This window comes from Anarhichas minor, unplaced genomic scaffold (assembly GCF_050575085.1).
Source record: "Anarhichas minor isolate MPS153535 unplaced genomic scaffold, ASM5057508v1 ptg000026l, whole genome shotgun sequence".
NCBI classification, from domain to species: Eukaryota; Metazoa; Chordata; class Actinopteri; order Perciformes; family Anarhichadidae; genus Anarhichas; species Anarhichas minor.
In genome coordinates, this window is record NW_027466472.1 from 8162973 (window position 1) to 8184140 (window position 21168).

Genomic DNA, 21168 nt, shown 5'->3' on the forward strand with positions numbered 1-21168 from the left:
CTGTCTCTCACACACACACAAACAAACTTTGTCTCTCAGGGCCATATGTTGACCTGTGGTGGACTTGAATACAGCCATCTGCCTGCCTGTGTCCCACAGGGCAGAGTGTGGGAGAATGTCTATCAGACAAAAACACACAGAAACCATACAAGCACACACATGCCTTTAACCCCCTAACAGCCACTACTCATTCCAAGACAGCCAGCCCATCTCATGTTAACAGTGACAGCTCTTGTGTGCATTAAAAGAGATTCCTGGGGGGGTCAACCATGTGCATGCATCTATAGCCCTGTTTTTTTTTTTGAGAGACATCGTGAATGGACGAAAAATCTAAATCTTACCATCATGACAAATTTTTTAAGTGATGATGAAATACCGTATTAGTTTGATGTAAACATGCTTCACAAACTTAATGTAATTAAGACAATTTAGACCACAAACTGGTTTTATATCCCTGGTTGTTTTCCCGTTTTATCATATATAGTTGGATTTTTACAAGGACCAATTACATTTTGTGGTTTAACCCTCCCAATGCCGGCACAAACGTCTTCTGCTCACCGTAGCAACAGAAGATTAAAGTTTAGTACTCAGCTGCTATGGTGTTGAGTGTTGAGGGGACGTAACTGATAGAAAGGAGAGGAACAAAGTGAGGGAGGAAGGATGGATTCAGTGAGGGAGAAGGGACATGGGTGGGAGCCCAGGATTGGTCAGATTAAACCCTAAACAAAAGACTTCTTATCTCCACATGAAATCTCAATGGCATGACTACACGCACACACACACTAGTGTCTTGCTGTCCTACAGCAGATTGGTTGACTATTATAGCTAACCTTGCATGAATAGATTTACTTCTTTTATTCAGTGCAATCAGAAAAATAGCCCTGAATTAAACTCTTACAGATCAATCAGCAACACTAGTTTGTTAGAACATGAGGCTCCATCACAGAGTAACTGTAATTCATTTGCTGCTCAAGGAGGTCCTGTTGTGTTTCACTCTTTTACAGTGTCATTTGTGGATGAAAATAGAAGTCTCTGGTCTGTGATTATATATGCTAATCATTCTGAAGGAACTGAGAAATGATCCGTAATCCAAAAATCACACTTGAGTATATTGTCTTTTTCCACAGCTTAAAGCACAGCTTTCTTTTCCTTTCCAGTGAAACCATGTCCCAGTATGTGGTGATTTTGAGGGGGAAGTTTTTTTAAAGTAATGTTCTAGCCTCGTAAAAAAACTAAAATCGAAAAATCCTACATAAAAATGAATTGACATCCAGTTTCTGTCCCGTAAAACATCACTAGCTTATCAGTCTAAACTAAGATATTAACTGAAAAACATACTAACCTACTTTTGACATTGTGTGTACAGCAAAGGGCCACTGGGGGAATGTTATCTACACTGAAAATCATAACTGACAGTTCACTGGTTTCCTGCTTGCTTTCTTCCTTGTTCACAAACGTGTGAACATTGTTGCACATATACACAGGAAAGGAAACATACCAGTGTCGTAACCTCTGCATTGTTGCAGCAGCACCTCAATACAAGGGTTCTGAGCGGATGTGCCACACATGCCTGTATAGATTCTACCCGATTAATAATTTTAAGTGCAACCCCAAGAATCTGAAAACAAACTTTAGTTAGTTAAAAAAAAAAAAAAAAAGAATCAAAAAAAAAAAAAAAAACTTTATTTCCGGTACAAAATAGCAAAAAAGAGAAACCAAATATATTAAACTTGATACAAGCATCACCAACTCAAAGTCCTCTATAAATATGTTAAAATAAATTAATTTACTAAAGATCACCTTTAACACTAAACAGGCCATAAACATGTTGATGGAAAGGCGATTTTAAATAGACCAGTAACAGCACAGTGTCTGTTCTTCTAACCAACTATGTCATAAAACACACAAGTAACACTTCTATAACACTAAGCATACATACCCTAACCCTACAGAATGCTGGCTCGAGCTCAGTGAGGCATCAGTTCACGTACATGTGACCAGGAACGCTACACATTCTTAACAGGACAAAGCCAAAACAGGAAGAATTAATATCGACGGCGAGATGAAATATGGTGTGCCGAGTCACAAAAACATGAATATTTATCGAAAATGTAATACCAGTGCTGCCTTTGGACAAGAGAAAAATAATAATAACTGCTCCTGGGAATGTTGCGTTTAAGATAATCTAAAATACATATTTAGGAAAAATGCCAGAGGTAAAACAGGACATGAAAGATTCACATGACTTGATTAAAATTTCCTTCCATGCCAAGTGCCTTTTTCAGATCACATCGGTTTACACAAAATAAAACGCAGAATTGTGTGATGGCATCTCATTCGTTTGGTTATTTTTAGTCTATCTTTAAACTCAGTGTTGATGGATATTCTGCAATTTGGGCTGGCACATTTCACACATCAAAGCCAAAGACATACCCATGCCCTGCTTTTCCAGTCGGCAAGTCGTGGACATGGGATATGAGAAAGTAAGGTGGAGCCCACATGGCTTTTTTTCTTTCTTAAGCTCAAACTGAATTCCCCCCCCCTCCCCTCCCCCTCCCTCCCCTCCCCCTGTAAGGCAGGCTATATCAGGTCATTTGACAGTTTACTGGTGGCAGTTTATCAATAATACACAAAAGAACACTTGTAGTCGTCTTAACAACAAGGAGACTTGAACTCTAGCTTATTTGGCTAAATAAAGAGACCTGCACCCCCATCCACACATCTCTCCTAACAAACCAGCAAATATCGCTTCAACACGTGACCTGCTAAATAACGCAACAGGCACTTCATTTGTTTAAAAACGTAACATTCGGGTTCAAGGCCAGTGATCTAAACATAACCCCAGACTGCATTTATATATAAAAAAAAACAACAACAATACTGCGTACAGTTAACATAGTGTGTCTGTGCTACCATAATCAAAACGTTTGAGCTACAAAGACGTCTTTGGCTTCATCACATTCTTTTGATCACCCAGAAATTGGTATAACGGTAATAGAAATGGTGTGGTTGGACTCATCACACTGTGATTACAATATCTTTGTCGCTATTTGTCATCCTAACATACGATTTTGGTTGAGCTTCAATCGCCTCAAGTACTATATAACTTCTGTCTTTGATATAAACTCCGTTTTGGTGACAACACACATTTCAGGGTTCTGCACTGTCGCTTCCCTTACGCATACGGCAGTGAGAGTTAAACCACATTGATCGAATAGGCGAATCTCTCTGTGCTTTCTGGTACAGTCAATAAGTCTTTGTTTCCTTTGATGCCACACAGGAGCAAAGAACGTCTGAGGTGTCGCTGCCGTGTGTGAGTGTATGTGTGCATTTATAGGCTTCTAGTGTGTGTGTGTGTGTGTGTGTGTGTGTGTGTGTGTGTGTGTGCGCTTGAATGTGGCTATACGTGTGTACAGCATATATTATGTCGTTCTGCATGTTTATATAAATATGAATGTATGTTTGTGTTCACACTGCAGCCTGAAGGCAGAACCCAGTGGCATCCTCGGGAACAGAGAGCTGACTGAATACAGCCAGACGCTTGCCGTTGACTTCATTAATGCCTCCGCAGGATTCAGAGCCACTGAGCGAGCTAGCAGAGCTGCTTCCATCCTGGTCTTGGTCTGACAGAGAGGTGTAAGACAGGGATCGTGCACCCAGTGGCCCCGGAAAGACCCCAGTAGCATTGGGACTCTGCCTCAGGGAAGGGGAGGCGGTCGGAGACAGCCCGCTTGGAGAACAGCCGGAGTCTGGGGAAGGCAGGAATGGAGACCGGGGATCCGCTGCAGTGACCTGGCTTATGGGGGGCTGGTACTGGTCGGCAGGGGAGGCCTCGAAGGCAGAGTCCATCTCCAGGAAGGCATGAGAAAGGAGGTCGGTAATGTCAGCGCAGGAAGGAGGAGAGGCCGGTGGTTCACGCGTGAAAAAAGCAGTGGCAGGAGGGTGAGCAGGAAGGGCAGGCTGAAGGGGAGCAGAGGGAAACCCAGCGAAGCTGAAGCTCTGTCTGACAAGAGGAGGTCTGTGCGAGCGGAAGGAGGAAGGCGGCTGCTGGGGAATGCTCGAGGAAGAGGACGAGGAGGAGCGAGCGAGGGAATGTTTGATTTCCTCCTCCTCGTTGTTGTGGACGAAGTGGCAGCGCATCCCGTAGGGGCAGAAGCCGATGGTGTGAAACGTGCGACACGGTTCGGTTTTGTACTTCGGATGCCGGTTGAGATCTCGCAGCTCGTCCAGCCCGTGGGCAAACTGGCACTTCCCGCCGTACTTGCACAAGCCGCTCTCGGTGAAAGACCGACACAGTTCAGTCTTATAGCGCGAGGAGGAAAGGGAAGAGGAGCTGGTGTTCAGTGCAGTGGGGCTGATGTCACTTTGGGAGTGCGTTAGGTCAGTCCCCGGCCAGCCAAGACTTGCTGCTGTGGTGCTGCCGGTCTCCACCATGCTGAGGGAGCGCTGGGCAAGGAAGCCTGACTTGGCCCACTGGGTGGAATTAATGAGCTGGGTGGGCAGAGGGCTTTCTGGCTGCTCCCCCCATTGGCTGGAGGTCAGAAATACACCGTCTGACGGATCAGCGGGGAGGCAGGCGAGAGACGACAGGGAGAACGACGTGTTACTACGCGGCTGACCAATGCAGCCCGGTGATCCCATTGCCAGACTGACGGAGGATGATGGAGGTGGTCGGTTCTGCTCCCTCAAGTCAAGATTCAGTAACTGCTGTAAAAAGAAACGGACAGAACAACATTAGCAGATATATTTTACTATTAATAAATAATGCGTATTACTGTTTTGTTTTTTACATGTCTGGCAGAATAAATTCATGTACTGTATAAAGAACTTTATTCATGGTTGATCGGTATTAAATACTGGCATACAAGTATACATAAAAACAAACTTCTTGTGTTTTGTTGCCATGCAATACAGACACCACAAAGTTAGCCGCATGGTACTTCAGTTAGCAATACTTCTAATGTGACCCGCCCTCTTTTAGGATTGTATTTTGTCTCAAACTAATTTCCTCTAAGGACCAAACAGGCCCAGTGTCTTATATAAGCAGCTACAGGACAGAAAGGGAAAGCAGACAGACCGATTATTGGACTGGTATTTATGGATCGGTCACCACGAGATGATGAATTGAAAATAATTAATGAAATAATAATTTAAATGCTGCCATTTGAGCAGAGCAAGTCCCTTTTAAACTTGCTCGATGGATTTGCACAGTTACAAGACTTTATTCACAAAAACATGATCAAAATCCAGCAACACTCTTTCCTTCCTTTATTTATCCACACTAACGTGACCAAACAGGGTTTAACCTGGAACCTACACGTACTTGCATCTTCTATTGTGATTAAAGTAAGCAAGGGCAGGATATAGCTAACCAAGGAGCGTTATATTGCTATCACATAACGTAAAGTTAGTAACACCCTCGTGCAGTTGTTGCTAAATTATAGTATTAGTTTGGTACACAGCTTGCTTCTACTAACTAGGATATAGTGAATTAAACACTTCTCAGTGTTATCAACGCAGATTGACAACTTTAACTAACTTGTTTGTGTTGTTTCGAGCATAAAGTTAGCGCTAGGTTGTTAACGGCGGCTCTAACTTATTCAGTTGTAGTTAACCTCTCTGTTAGCTTAACCAGGTCAACGTTAGCTCACTAGTACTAGCGTTAAATCACTACATGGGCTAAAGTTAGTGAGTGAGTGAGTAGACGGTTTAATGGGCCCATGTTACGATGAATCGCAACACCAGCTTAAACAAGTTAGGGAAAGTTAACTTTCAAATCGCAACAAAAAAAAAAAAGAAGCCAAAAGCTCGATAAAGCCACCGGTTAAAAACAAACGGTTGATACCGGACAACAGCAGCAGCATCCGCTAAACACTTGAACAGACGAAGAGAGCTAGCAGCGTAAAGTTAGCAGTGTAGCCAGTTAGCTAGCGTTAACACCCCATGACCTAGCCAACTTTTTCTGCTCAGCTCAACTTTTCTTTGCGCTCCGCGTTTACCTTGCACATCATCTCTTCCAGGTCAGCGAACTGGTTGAGGGGGAAGGATGGCATTTCGCTGAGTTGTCAAAAGTTTTCGTCCGATCTCGTCTGCCCCCGCAGTTGATAGACGTGGGCCACTCGCTGGCATGAGTTGCTCAGAAGTTTCTGGTTGTGTGCGCGGCGCTAAACAAGCCCAAGAACCCCTAGACCACGTGTGGATTTAAAACCTAACATTGCCGTTAGCCCCTCCCACGCCTCTGTGAGTCAGCCCAAAGTTGTTTTCATCAGACCACTGTGTCTGATGAAAACATGATGGGGACTGCTCGAAAAACGTCCTTTTACCTGACCTATTTTTAATTCCTTTAATATATAAAGATATATTTTATTTTTATTTATATCAAAGTATATATTCTAATTATTTTAAGCCATTTAGGACATACGGTTTTAATCAGATGGGACAGAGGAGGTACACTGGTAGTAGCTGAAACAAACTAAAGAAAGGCTTTGACACAAAGGGGGCCTCAAGAAATAGAAAAGTAGACAACAGTAACAAGAAATGGCAGCCACAAGGTCAAAAACAGGAGTACATGCAGAAAACAGGAGCACTGGACACATTGGTAGAAAAGACGGTACAGCTGAGCCCCATGAGACAGACAAGGAGGAGTGAAGTCTTTTATTTCAAAGGTGATGTGTGAAAAATCCCACTGCAGAACAGAGCCATGAGAATATCCTACTCAAAGACACACACACACACACACACACACACACACACACACACACACACACACACACACACAGGTTTGTTCCTCTATCTTTGCAAGGATAGGACTTTGCAAAAAGTCAAAGCACCATTTTATTTCCCCAAATCCAAACCTTAAACTAACCACAACCCAACGTATAACCCCAAACCCTATAGCCTGGAGGAATTGTCAAAGTAAGCTCAGACAAAAAAAAGGCCACAAAGACAGAATTTCAAGAACACACCCACGCAGGTCTGCCAGGAGTGAAGTTGTCACACCCCTTGGATTGTAAGGACAGTTGCATTGTTGTGACAGTTGCAAACAGTTGGCTGCACCTACAGGGGAAAGAAACTGAAAAATGTACAGTCCTCATTAGAGCAAAAAAGAAAGAAAAACATCAGAAATTGGGCCTCCAAAGTATGAAAGTTCTTGAAAGCAGGAAAAGGCTCTGAGCCCCTTTCGAAAGATGAGTTCAGCTGAGAACAAAGCCCGCCAAAAAGCTTTGTTTTGGTCCAGCCAAGTGGTCACCCTTAAATGTGTGTGTTTGTGTGTGTATACATGCTTGTGTGTGTTTAACGGGGGTCTCAACCCCATCCCCATCCCCCCAGTACTGTGATGATGTAATGGTAGGCCTATAGGTCTGCTCTATACATCCTGAAGGTTGACTCAGCCAGCTGTATTTTGACTTATTTTGTAGCTGAATTGGTGTCTTTCCTCACATATCTGCGGTTAAAGGTGTTTAAGAAGTATCTTGGTGTCCAGCGCACTTGTGCCATGGTAACATAACATTCTTTCAGCAGGTCTTCTTTGCACGTCTTTCCTCTTTTCTGTCCGGTCAAACTCTGCCGTTACTATCAAAATTGCCACGAAGCTAAATCTTCATAAAGAAAATGGGCATTCATTTCTTGTGAACGCCTCTGAAACCAGCACCGTATGTATAGCTTCATAATGTCAAGTCTAGACGCAGTATCGTCCAGACACATCAGATTGGGTGGAGATCCAATTAAGATGGACTGTAGCATCCTAAATGCGTCTTGAGTGACATTTGGGTGGCCTTTTGTTATTATACTTTATGTTATTATACTTCACTTCCTCATTCACATCTAAATTCACCATCAAGAAACGTACCACTTCTGAACAGAAAAAAAATGACATATTTCAGCATTGCAGTGGCTAAGTCGTATGTGCTGCGTGGTGCAAACAAAAATGGGAATAAAATGTTATTCCGCATTGACAAAGTAGCTTGGGGGGTTTTGTTGTAGAATATGCACACTAAAAACTTCAATGCAGTCAGGAATGTATTTTGCATTTCCAACATCACTATGCGGACACATTTAAAAAAAGTATTTTAGCCTTAAAAGACACAGTGGACACATAACCAAGATCCCAGTCTTCTTGTTTTGGCTGTGCTTCCTCCTGTATATATAAAGCAGTCTGCTTTCACCCAAGGTGCAATTAATGCCAAGTGTGATCAAGGCCTAATTATATTGCGACTGACCTTTGGGGGCTATTCCAGACGTGAGCGACTGCCATAATTAATATATTGTCTTAAGAGGTTGGCTCTGCGTGTTTGTTTTTTAACCGAAGATGAAGATCACCACTGCGAACAGCAAGTCATTAACAAGATGTCAACAACACAAGTGCCTTGAGGTAAACCTCAAACCATCTATTCATTTGGTTCAGTAAACAAGTGTTATCTGTAAACAAGCTATTTGGTCGGCAGGTACAGTTAACTTCTATAAACAAATCTCTCTCGGGTGAGTTGGGGATTACTGTGAGTCGAGAGAGAAAGGGAGTTTTCTGGACGAAAGGGGGAGGGGAGGAGGGAGGAGAAAGGAGGAGAGTGGTTTGAAAGAGAGTTCTTGCTTCTTGTTGAGTCCAGCTGGGCTGGAGGGCCTTTGGAGCACAATGAGCTCAATGAGCTGCAGGACCAACTAACAAACTAATAGCCCGCCCTCTGCGACGCTACCCCCCGTACACACACGCGCACACACACACACACACACACACACACACACACACACACACAGAGGACAGTGAATGGGTGGATAGAAGGGCTTGTGAGAAGGGAAAGAGATGGGGGTGAGGAGAGGGATGAAGGGGCAGGATTGGGGGCTATTTAGAATAAATGAGGATGCAGGAAATGAGAGTAAGGCATTAGGAAGGAGAGAGGTGGTTTCGTTAAGACTGGCTCTGCAACCAGGTTACAGATTTGGGAATAATCAACCAGATTCATAAACATGTGTCATGGGACGCATTCCCTTGCGTTGTCACGTAATATGACTGCGGTGAAATAATTAGCCAAGTTATTTGCTGGTTCAACATCTGCTTGATATTTGAAGAGATTTGCAGAGGTGACATTGCACCGTGGGGTTGCCCTATAAAACGATGTATATTTGAGAGAACTCCTGATGAAAATACATTGCAGTGTGTTTCCACTAACAGAAAGAAATAGTCTGAGGGCTAGTTTGGGGATGTAAGAAAAGGACAGGCAGGGTAGGAGAGCTAGCTAATCCATAATCACAACTGTGTGTGTGTGTGTGTGTGTGTGTGTGTGTGTGTGTGTGTGTGAATCTGTAGAGAACTTGTGAAACAATTGTATTGTAACGCCATTTGTTTTGTGTGTGTTGGAGAGAACGACACACACACACACTTGCACACTCAGCCTTTTGAAAGCCTCATGATTAAGTGAAGTCATTCCTCCACAGCCCCTCACAGGCTTCTTCAGATAAGGGGCTACTATTGCCATTGGAATATTAAGGAGAGGGGAGGAGGGATCTGTAGACCTGATGAACATCTGCTCCTCTTTTACCCCCCCCCCCCCCCCCCCCCTTCCTTCTTTGTAGCCCCTGCCCCATTTGCTTGTGTGTGTGTGTGTGTGTGTGTGTGTGTGCATTTGTGTGTGTTTGTGCTTACAGGGAGTCACAGAGAGAGTTGGGGATTGAGGAAGAGTTTCCCTGACAGTGAAATTTTAGCAAATCTACAATCGGTACCCGCATCTAAGTGTTAGGCCATGTCCACACTATACGTTTCCATTTTAAAACCCATATCTTTTGCTATGTTTACACTTAGCATCCACACTAATCCCGAGTTTTAGAGCTTTAAAAGTTTACGTTTTTAAAGTTTAAAAATGCTTCCAGGGACGGATACGTTTCAAAACTCCGGGGTTACCTCCTAGTCTAGACAGACGGAACCGCATTAGTTTGGAAACAATACCGTGGAAACCCGCGTTCGCTACTTGATTGGGTCTTCAGAGTCACGACTAGTACTCCCCTGATTCGTCACACCCTTATCATGCGACCCTTTTCCATAAGAAAACAAACAACAGCAGCCTTGATTACCGATCCACAGCATTTTATAATTCTACCACTGCCGACATGCAGAGGAAGCAGATGTTATTGGAGCAATTAACGAGCGGCTTGTCCAGCCGCGTTATCAGCCCAAACCGAGAGGAAACGAGTGAGAGACGCGTGTTGACCACATTTATTGATCCATAATCTAGTAAACTTTGATTGTAAGTGTTCATTTTAAAGTAAATTTGATGTGTGTGGAAGAGAGAGGCAGAGCAAGACCTGCAGCGTTGTAACTAAGTCTAAAAAATAAAACTTTGTCTGTTTGAGTTTACAGAGGAAGTGACTGCACTGGAATGTTTAGTTATGCATAAATACATAACAACTATGACTCTCTCTTGTTTCTGCTTAATGCACACACATCCAGGTACGCCACACAGTAGGGTTCTACTCACAGGTCAGAGGTCGTCACCTGACCTCTGACATCACCTCCTCCCTCTCCTGCCCGCTGGAATTCACTCCTGTGGATTCAATTAGAAAGCTAGAGAGAAGGAGAGCAAGAGAGGAGTATGTAGAGGGTTTACAAACAAGATAACAGTGACAAATGTCCACAGAGGGCGTAGCAATGGAAAAAGAGACAATGACTCAGGGTGGAGAGGGTGAGAGAGTGATGGAGGAGAGTTCAGATCAGTTCTTTTAACTCATTTGTTTTGGAGGAAAGGGGCAAAGAATCTGGGGTCCTACACCAGACATAATGGGGTACACTATATGGCCAAAAAGATATGGACACTGATCCCATGTCTTTGTGCTTTTGCTTTGTGGATGTTTTAAAGGGTTAGGCTAGCCTCCTCACTTCCAGTTAAGAGAACTCTTAATGCTACAATAAACAATAATAGTTCATATCGTATTTAATTGATATTCATGTCTTGCACTTCACTGTAGCTGCACTGTAGTTCTCATTCTACTGTTTAATCTGCCTTATGCTGTTTTGGTTTATTATTTTCATATATTTTATTCTTTTGAATTGCTTTAATATACAAAAATAAATATTTTTATTTATATCAAAGTATATATTCTAATTATTTTAAGCCATTTAGGACATACGGTTTTAATCAGATGGGACAGAGGAGGCACACTGGTAGTAGCTGAAACAAACTAAAGAAAGGCTTTGACACAAAGGGGGCCTCAAGAAATAGAAAAGTAGACAACAGTAACAAGAAATGGCAGCCACAAGGTCAAAAACAGGAGTACATGCAGAAAACAGGAGCACTGGACACATTGGTAGAAAAGACGGTACAGCTGAGCCCCATGAGACAGACAAGGAGGAGTGAAGTCTTTTATTTCAAAGGTGATGTGTGAAAAATCCCACTGCAAAACAGAGCCATGAGAATATCCTACTCAACACACACACACACACACACACACACACACACACACACACACACACACACACACACACACACACACACACACACAGGTTTGTTCCTCTATCTTTGCGGATATCTTTGGTTTATTATTTTCATATATTTTATTCTTTTGAAATCCCTTTTGCATGTCTTTTTATATGGCTGTGTGCACAATTTATATTTTGTCTTAATACCAATTGAGTCAAACGTAAAGCACTATGTATTGCCTTGTTGTTGAAAGGTGCTGTACAAATACTATTTCCATGCCCTTCCCTTGATATTTTAGACTGTATGGTGTGCATTGAACTTTGTGGCAAGGGTTTTGGAAAGGGTTTCAACATGACAATGTCCCCAAGCACAAAGCAAGGTGCATTCATGAATAGTTTTCTGAGAACTTTGCTGGCTTGTTCATATTGGCATTTGCTCTCTTCTACTGCCCTCTGGTGGATTGAAGTTTGATTACAAATCAGCCCCACGACCATTAATTGATTACATACTGTATAGGGTTGGACCCAACTGTGTCACAGTACTATACTTCACATCGCACCCAAAAGAAAAAAGTCCTGACCAGTGCCTTCGGTTTGCAGGAGGACAGAGCTCCACGTTGCAAAAGTAGAAGCACATTAATGCATTTATTAAATTAAGGATCTGCATCGGGACGTCTGCTTTCAATGAGGCGTGTGGGGCCTTTCTTGCCGTCGTTGACGATGATCCCTGATGTGATTGCAGAGACTCATTCAACTCTAAATTCACAGAAAGCCGCGGAGACAGGTGAGTACAGTCACACACTGATTCATGGATGTAACTACAGAGAGGGACATCAACAACCTGCAGACCAAGGTAGGGCTGTCTGCGTCTTACTTTTGCCTGCCTTGTGATTGTTCTGCTGTCAAGGTGGCAAGGTTATTTAATTTCTGTAGCCTGCTTGAGGAAGCCTATAGACCAGGGATGTCAAACTCATTTTCACCCTGGGCCACATCAGCATCATGGTTGCCCTCAAAGGGCCGGTTGCAACTTTAAGACTGTATAAATATAACTACTCCCTAACATATTGTTTAATATGTCTCTGCATTTGATTATTGTTTATTCAAGTGTAAAAATGCTGTACAGGCAGTTATAAATGTAAACATATATCTAAGCACATTGATTTCTGTTATTATAACATAAATCCTTTTAATTATGATTGTATTCCTTCATCACTGACACTGCCTCATAACACAGAAGACATTCCGGTTTTCTCCTTGAAGCACAAACATGTATTCACTTTCATTACATTTTCTTCCCTTTGCATCAATTTTCCTCTTCTTGGGGACATTTTGGGATTATTTGTCGATCATTTTCAACTTGTTGGAAAACCTCCACCTGTTGTGATAGTGTTAATGTCGGCACACAGACAACATGTTGTTGCCGTGAGTGACTAATAGTGGTGTAACGGATCCCCCCTCACACATGTAAACCACGGATTGATTACAAAGTTGACCTTCACCATCACAGTGTGAAAGAAAATTGAACTGACAAAGTTAAACGCCAATATGGAAAAACGGCCGTCTAGCGTCATTTCGAGGGTCACAAAATCGACATGCATTGTGGGAGATGTAGTTTATGGTCACTGTACACTGTAGAGTCTACACACTGTAAAGCAGCATAGACTTTAATTTTAAGACAATCATATGCCTTTTTATATGGAAACCCATTTCCGGCAGCCAAAAAAAGATGAAAAGTTAGACTTGATAATAAAAATATCCCCATGGCACAGTTACACAACCAACTTTTCAACTTGTGGATTTAATTGGCACAAGACAGGTTGCTGTGTGAAACATTTCATATTAGAATTGTGATGGGTGACGTGAGATAATGTGCAGTAGAATGGATTTAATGACAAAGACAATGTATGTAAAACACCATAATATAATTTACAATTCCTCTGTGTGTCTGATTCACCAGTGAGGGGAGCTGTTGCACCATTTCCAGCCAGTTCTGTGGACTTCACTGAGTGGATTATATTAATTTGGCTAATACAGTTTTCTGTATAAAGAAATTAGAAACGGCATCTGCATCTTTTACCTTAGGCTGTATATGTGTATTTGTTTATTTTTTCTTGTCTGTGCATACTTTTCACATGAAACAAGTGCATTTTATGAGACACACAAATACAGCCTAGAGAAAGAGGCCAAGTGCAGAACACAGACTGGTAGACAGGGGAATTAACACAACCCTAGTCCCCGGAAGTGGTCCACACAACTATGTGTGTGTGTGTGTGTGTGTGTGTTAAGCAACAGTTCCTGGAGATCCTCCTGAACCCAAAACAAAACAAACAGCCAAATCTTTGTTGCAATAACACAGATATGGTTTATCAGTTTGTGTTTCCGTTTGCCTCATGTGTGACCAGAGGGACCAGCAAAGCCTTAAATGTGGAGCTCACTCAGGAAATGGCAAAAAGCAATGTGATCAGAGATCTCTACCAAAATATAATTAATCCCTAGCTCCAGTTTTACTGTCTGATCATTTTGATTAGGGGGAAAATGGAGTCTTCATGTTTTAAATGAATTGCAGGAACACGTTGAGCCAGAAGCAGAGAGCGGGTAAGAGATACGGGGAGGCAGAGTGGAAGAGAGGGGAGGACGGCAAGAAAAGAGAGAAAAGCAATAAGTGTTCTGATAGATAGTTTAATTGTTAGAAGCAATAGAAGTGTTTGTGATTAGGCTGTGTGCATTTCAAATATTCTAACTTAAAGTAGATGTGAAAAACAAAAAATGTCACAGTTTGACCTGGTGTTTTTACAACAGAGTTTATTAGAAAAATAACTCCAAAAAAAACCCCTCATAATTAGGTCCAATAATTGGACCTAATAATTGAACCTAATTAGTACAAATCTACTTCAGTAAAATCTCAGAAAGGGATTTTTTCATAACTGCCTCAGGCCTAGAGAGGAACAAGATCACTAACGTAAAAAGAGTGCAGAGTGATGTCAGGTGTTTGCACACTGAAGTGCAGCCAAATGCACAACGAGCGTCATAAGGAGTCATGTTGCCACACACACATTTATTTATTGAAGCTGGTTAAAGAGGAACACACAGACAAAACGCTATATCTGCTATAATCTGCAGTGTCAGACATGTCTTGAGTGTAAAATTCCCCAAGATAGTTTTCCTTTTTTTTTTTTTTGTCAAGGCTGCTGAAGACGTGGAAAACGTATGACATCATCACATTTGTAGTCTTTGTGACGACTGAGAGAGAACAGGAATGTTTATTCCAGTTAGATCTCAGGCGAATCCTTTGGTCATTTGGGTTAATTAAATGAAACTGCCATAGTGACGAGATGATGGATATGCATGTTCCTTATCAGACTGCGTGTCATGACAGACTGTTGTTCAGAAATGTGTGCCGAAACCCAGAGGCCAACATTACATCCTACAAAAGCACATTTAATCTCAAAATAAACAGAATCGAGTGGAACAACAAAAGAAAAAATTCCTTTTGGCAGTGTTGTGTGACACATACTGGATGTTCCTGCTGCACGGAGATATTTGTGCACAGATAATGAGGTCCCTTGTGCAGTCCAAACAATGGTTCTTTAAACTGCTCTTCTGCTTCTAACAAAAAAAGGATCTCAGTAGTAAATGGACATACGGAATAACAATATTCAATGTGAATATACTATAACTGCTGTGTTCACCTCACAGCCTTGCTTTAAAACAAGCAAGACATATCTATCATGTGTAGGAAAGGTTTTTAGATTATGTTCATTTCTGTTATCTAAAAGATGATATGCTTCAAAACTGTTATATTTAAGCGTTTTATAAGGCACTGTTTATGTCTGTGTGAGGCTCATGTGGTAAGACTGGCATGAGGCTTAATAGCGAGTGTGTTTTCAGTGTGTTTATGAATGCATAGTTGTGTGCACATGTACTTTTCAGTGTCTGACCCTATCAAGTTGGATAGCAGGTTTGGCCATTCATTTTATGTTGGAATGTTTCTTTTTTTAAACTTGTTTTTTGTCATTACAACCTATTCATGTCAGCTGTGACTTCACCTCCACCTTCTTTTTAAACTTTGAGAGCTTTGTTAGAAGATATTCTTTATACATAATGGCCTTGGTGAGAGAGAGTGTGTGTCTGTATGAAAAATCCTCCTTTAACCCGAGTCGAATAGTAATGCTACGATAGTAGCTGATGTGTGGATGTGAGCGTCAGCATTTGTCTCCATGTCACAAAATGTACTAAAGGATGATTCCTGATCTGTATATTCTCTCACTGCGCTCATCCAACTGTATCCACGCAACAGCTCATAATATTGATCTGTGTGTCTGATCAGATGGATACTGATGGACCTGGAGCCCTATATCAAATTACGTCTTCCACATTCTTTTATTTATGCTTTGGTATCCAGGAAACTTGTTGTAGAAACGGGTCTCTGTGTGTACGTGCTCATATGTGTGCAGTTAGGTGTATTTTTCCACCTTGTCGTTCCTCTCTGTTATTTATCAATATAAGAGTTGAAGGGATGTGTTTGCCTGCGTCTGCATTTGCATCCCTGTGTGTGTGTGTGTGCGTGTTTGTGTCATTATAGTATGTGGGTTTCTGTGTTTTATGGGAAGTGCTTGTGACATCTTTCCCCAGTAGTTTCCATGTTTTGTACCAGCCAGCATGTCTGTTAACTGTGAATCATGGCGATGACGCTGCCAGTTGTTTCATAATGGTATGTTGTCCTGGAATTTGATGTGTAGACTAAATCTTCTCGTGCAAGATTCTGGGAAGTATTAAGTTTTGATGTCCAAAGTTTGACCTGGAGGGATAAAGCATACATTTCTTTATTTGATTTTTGAGCACATATTCTCGTATTCTTCAAATTGTTACATATGATAACATATGCAACCTTAATTATCTCAAAGACGCGTGTAATAGGTTGCTTCTTAGAGGGATATACAGTATCTGTAATTTCTTTCCAGTTTTTACATATTGCTTCCATTATAGTGCTGTAGAGTCTGTAGTACACCCTCTATAGTTTGTCATTCACAACTGCAATCCAGTCGTTGTTGGTTGGGGAGTTTTCCTGCAGCCATTTCTGTGCGATAGCTTTCTTGCTCAGTTCATCTTGGATTTTGAGTATAATGTGACAAAGGAATACTCAACCACAGTTCCAAATATTTAGATTGTTTTCTCTCTTTAGAAATATCCCCCAAAAATATGAAGATGGTATACTATGCCGTTTGTACACTACCACTAGCACTGTGTTTTTGGCTCTGATAGTCCGTTTGGACATTTCAGTTTTGGAGTCACAAAATATTAGGTTATGTTCTTCAAACTAAAACCCCACCAGGAGCTTGAATTGATGGTATTAGTCTGATTTATCATATAAAACAGTCAGCAGTTGTATCCTGGACCGATCCTTTTCTTTTGATATAGATCGTTTTTTTGGAGTGCTTTGTTTGACTTGTTTTTTTGTGGTATTGGAGGGATGCAGTTTTTCATATTGTATGAAATGATGCTGATTATATTACCACGCTTCAATGTACAATAAAGATTTCAATGTCTCCCTTCATCCTCATCCAAAACCGGCTCGATATGATGCACAGCACAAACGTTTGTAATGATAACATGCTTGGCAAAGAAACATCTAACATTTTGAAGACTTGTTGAAATATTTACTTTTATATTTACTTTATTATTTTGAAAAGTCTGAAGGCGATGACAGAAATTACCGCACACACACACACACACACACACACACACACACACACACACACACACACACACACACACACACACACACACACACATTCAGTTTTTGTTGTTTGGGAGCGTCTCTAGGTGATGTGATTCAGTCTCCCTAAGAAGCGCCAGAGTAATGTAAACATTATGTCATGATGATGAACGGTACGTGTGTGTGTGCGTGTGTGTGTCCCAGAGACGAGGCTACATTCAAAAAGGAAAGGAGAGCACAGGCACCTCTAGGAGCAAGCATCAGTGTTTGCTCGTTAACTCTTTGCTGGGCTGCTCGCCAAACCCTCTGCCCAGCGTCATCAGCATCTCTGCTTCCTCTTTTTTTTTTTTTTTTTTTTTAAAGCCGCCAGTACCGCTACAGTCACTTCCCAAAAAGTGAGACCGTCTCTATGTACGCATGCCCTAACGTTCGTAACTTCCCAATAATGTGCTCTATGGGTTCAGAACTACGTGTGGTTGACGGCTGTAAACCCTGTTTTGTTTGTACGGTGATTTCTAGACCACTGCTTTCTTGATGATGATGACAGTGTCACTGTTTGAGAAATCCCATTGGGAGACGGGGTGGAAGGGCGATACATTAAGTGTGATGCTGTAAATGTACTGTTTACATTACACAGCTGGAGGACATAATATCTCATCCAGTATATATATATATATATATATATAAACTACTGAAGGTAGTATATGTTGAAACAGAGGTGTTGATTTTCTCCATATGGTAGAATGAATATATTGAAGTAGAACATGGAAGTTGGTGTTCTCACCAGTTTTTTCATAGCTTTCAACCACATCCCATGGTCTTCATCAGCAAATTTGGGTAAGATCTCTTCAATATCCCCACGCACAACCACTTGTTATCACGTCACTGACGTTCCACACTTAGGTCACACTTGAGCCAGTTCCATCTGCTGATGAAGAGAAGACCATGAGATGTTGTTGAAAGCTCAGGAAAAGCCATTAAGAAGACCTTGAGTTGAGATCATTTTTTCTAATATGTACATTACATGCATTGTATTGCATAGGTGTATAGGTGTTCATGGTATTGTGTCCATTTATGGCTGATTTTGTTCCTCTATACTGCCTTCGTCCTCTTCTCCTCTCGTTACCTTTCCTCTCCTCTTGTTTCCTCCCTTCTCTCTTCCTCTCCTCTACGTTTCTGTGATGCTTATTTTCATAATAAGGAATTTAGCTGATCTCTGCACTGCTAGTGTCACTGTGGTATGTATTCTTGGGAGGCAAGCCAAGGCTAAACACACATACGCCATATCCATTCCTTTCCTTTCAATAACCAAACTCACCACACACACACACAGGCACACAAACACACACACCTCGCTAACCACTTCATTTTCTGCCCACCTGTATAAACAGTGTGCATATGTGCATATGTGTGTGAGCGCTTCCTCACAGAGAGGCCTATTGTCCGCCAGGCTAAGATGTGTGTGCTGTGTCATGAATTGGCTCAGCGGCCACAAGCCCACTGCTGATTTTAGCTTAAAACTAACTACACTTTTCCTAAAATAACGCTTCCACTGACAAGAAGCAGCTGAGCTTTAATATTGCTCCCTCAGCATCGAGGCTTTGTTGTTTCTGAGGATCTGGACGTAAATCACAGTGTCTGTGACCCACAGAAAATAGTGCCACGCAGTGGAAAATTAGGATATTTAGGCAATTTAGAAAAGTCGGAATATTTAAATTGAGAAAAAGAAGAATGAGAAAGACTAATAGGCATCCATTTTTAATCTTCTCTGATGATGTATAATGTTTGCGTACATCACTAAAGTTTGCATAAATTAGGCTTAGTGTTTCAATGATAACAGGTTTGATCTGACTAAGTTGGAAAAATAGTACAATTCCTCAAAAAGCGAATCTTTTTTGTTTTATTTACCAGAGAGAATCAAGCACAGAATGTGCTTTTTTTATTTCTGTGCTGTTGGAAAGGGTTAAATTGTGTGATGGGGCTGAACATATATGGTGTGTTTGCCTTCACGTCAACATTAATAAACAACAGTTAATCATCTACACATCCAGCAGATAAAGATATGGCACCAAAATCAGCATGTTTTTGGTAATCAATTTGAGTCTAATATTCACTTTCCTTCTAACTCTGGTCTTGTCTTCACCAACCTCTGACAAGAATAACGGCTAAATAGCTGCTAAATGTGCACAGTGGGTTTTATCTTTGCTGAAAACAGCTGCGCCTGGAACTGTGACGAGAGCCGCAAGACTGTAAAGTTGCGGACCATAAAATCAAAATAATGAAATGCTAAAATGCTCTGTAGAGCAATTCTCTGTGGTTTTGTCATCATGAGTGACCTCTTCCATATTAAACACAGTCCTTTGATCCGTTGTCGGTACAACAGTATCGATTACTGCAGCCTAAAACTGAATTATGAGGTTTAAGTAAGGCATCCATGACGTTCTTGGACTCTGAGTAAACACAAAATAGTACAATTCCTCGAGACCTAAACTATTCCTCAAACAGCTTTGAAATGCTGCCTGCGAATCATGAGCTATTAAGAACAAAAGAACATGGGTTTTGATGACTAAACACTGTGTCATAGTGTAACTACTAAAACAATTGGTTTTCAAACTGACTAAACACTTTAGAAATACTATTACTATTAGTACACTATTAATATTAGTCTACACCCTATACAATGATTGCTTCACTACATTACCAAACTAGGCCTCTCCTTTAACAGAAAGCTGTTTTTCTTCTCATATACATGTCACACATCTGTTCTTGATAAAGGCCCTGACGCAGTGTTACTTTTTTTTCATAGCCCACCATATTAAGAAAAGGACATGAAAACAGGAAGTGTGAAGTCTAAAAGGAGAAGCATGTACTGAGTGTGAGCATGAACAGGAAGCGTGCAGTGAACATGTATGGGCCAGCCAGTTGTGAAAGACGTACTTTAATACGACAAACAGATGTGAAACTGTCCAAAGGGACTTTCTTATACTGGCCAACGGCCTGATGCAACTGAACAGACCAGGGCAACGGTTTATAAAAGTCTGACAATTCTGGCAATAACAGACATATTTTATCTATTAGACTGACTCATGTTTTTTAAATATGGGCCTGAAAGTGGTTCCACCCCTGGGTTGGGGGGAGAGGCGTTACATGTGGAGTAGATCTAAAGTTAAATGAATCTTAATCATGGAGGAAACAATAAACAAGCAAGAGTGCTTTCATTCCAGCGAGTTCATCAAGATTTTGGGTTAGCAAAATGTATTCAGACAGGAAAATGAAATGTAAAGCACAAGATAGACTATTGTTTGACAGGAAAGAAAAGAAAAAACCAGGCAGTCAAAGGATGAGACACAACTCATCTTGCTCTCGGGTTCACGGGCAATGTAGCATTGAAGGCTTTTGTGTTTAAAAGCTTGGAAGAAGCTTACATTTCATTTACCCAGAAATTCATGTAAAGGTGAACAGAAAAATTCTGTTCTTTATAATGTCATTCATATAAAATACAATTATACTCCGGTGGGATCATAGCTTTACAGAAGGCTGCCATCCAAGTTCTATATCTTGTTTTTTTTATATGTGCGCAACAGCCCACGGGTGCTGTTTCTGCTGTTTGGATGAGTTCATACATACTCCTCTAGATTCACTTCTTGTTTTGTAAAATAGGAAGAACACAGCAACTAGAATATGATGTATGTAATAGCTGTTCATGGGGATGAGTGTGTATGTTTTTCATGTTTGCAGTCGTGGCTTCTCACTTCTATATGCAATACTTTGTCAACCTCAGTAAAAGTGTGTTTGTTTTTCAGCAAAACTCTAAAGTAAAGATACTGTCTTCGTATTGAAATGTGACAGGCTCCCCCGAGGCCGTTCTGGGAGTAGCAGGAATTCTCAAGACACATTAGAAACTTAATGAAAGGTGCTCTTGTGAATCGGAAACAGAGAACTGTGACATGAATTCCTTCAGGTCTACTGCCTGTGCCAAATCACACCGGCCCGTGAAAGTAAAAGTGGAGAGAGGAGAGTGGAGTGAAAGGAAAAGAGAAGTGGTGAG

At 41.4% G+C, this 21168-nt stretch overlaps 1 protein-coding gene across 2 annotated transcripts; it reads right to left on the reverse strand.

Annotated features, from left to right (window-relative positions):
* Positions 1–1661: 1661 nt before the first annotated feature.
* LOC142958951 (mRNA decay activator protein ZFP36L1) lies at positions 1662–6179 on the reverse strand. Of its 2 annotated transcripts, none has more exons than XM_076100019.1 (2): positions 6000–6179; positions 1662–4704 (listed from the first exon to the last, which is right to left on the reverse strand). In XM_076100019.1, exons 1-2 carry the CDS (start codon positions 6051–6053, stop codon positions 3469–3471), a joined length of 1290 nt encoding a protein of 429 aa, XP_075956134.1. In that variant the 5' UTR covers positions 6054–6179; the 3' UTR covers positions 1662–3468. The 2 variants fall into 2 exon arrangements, with proteins under 2 accessions (XP_075956134.1, XP_075956133.1); XM_076100018.1 differs by having other exon boundaries at positions 1662–4707.
* Positions 6180–21168: the final 14989 nt, after the last annotated feature.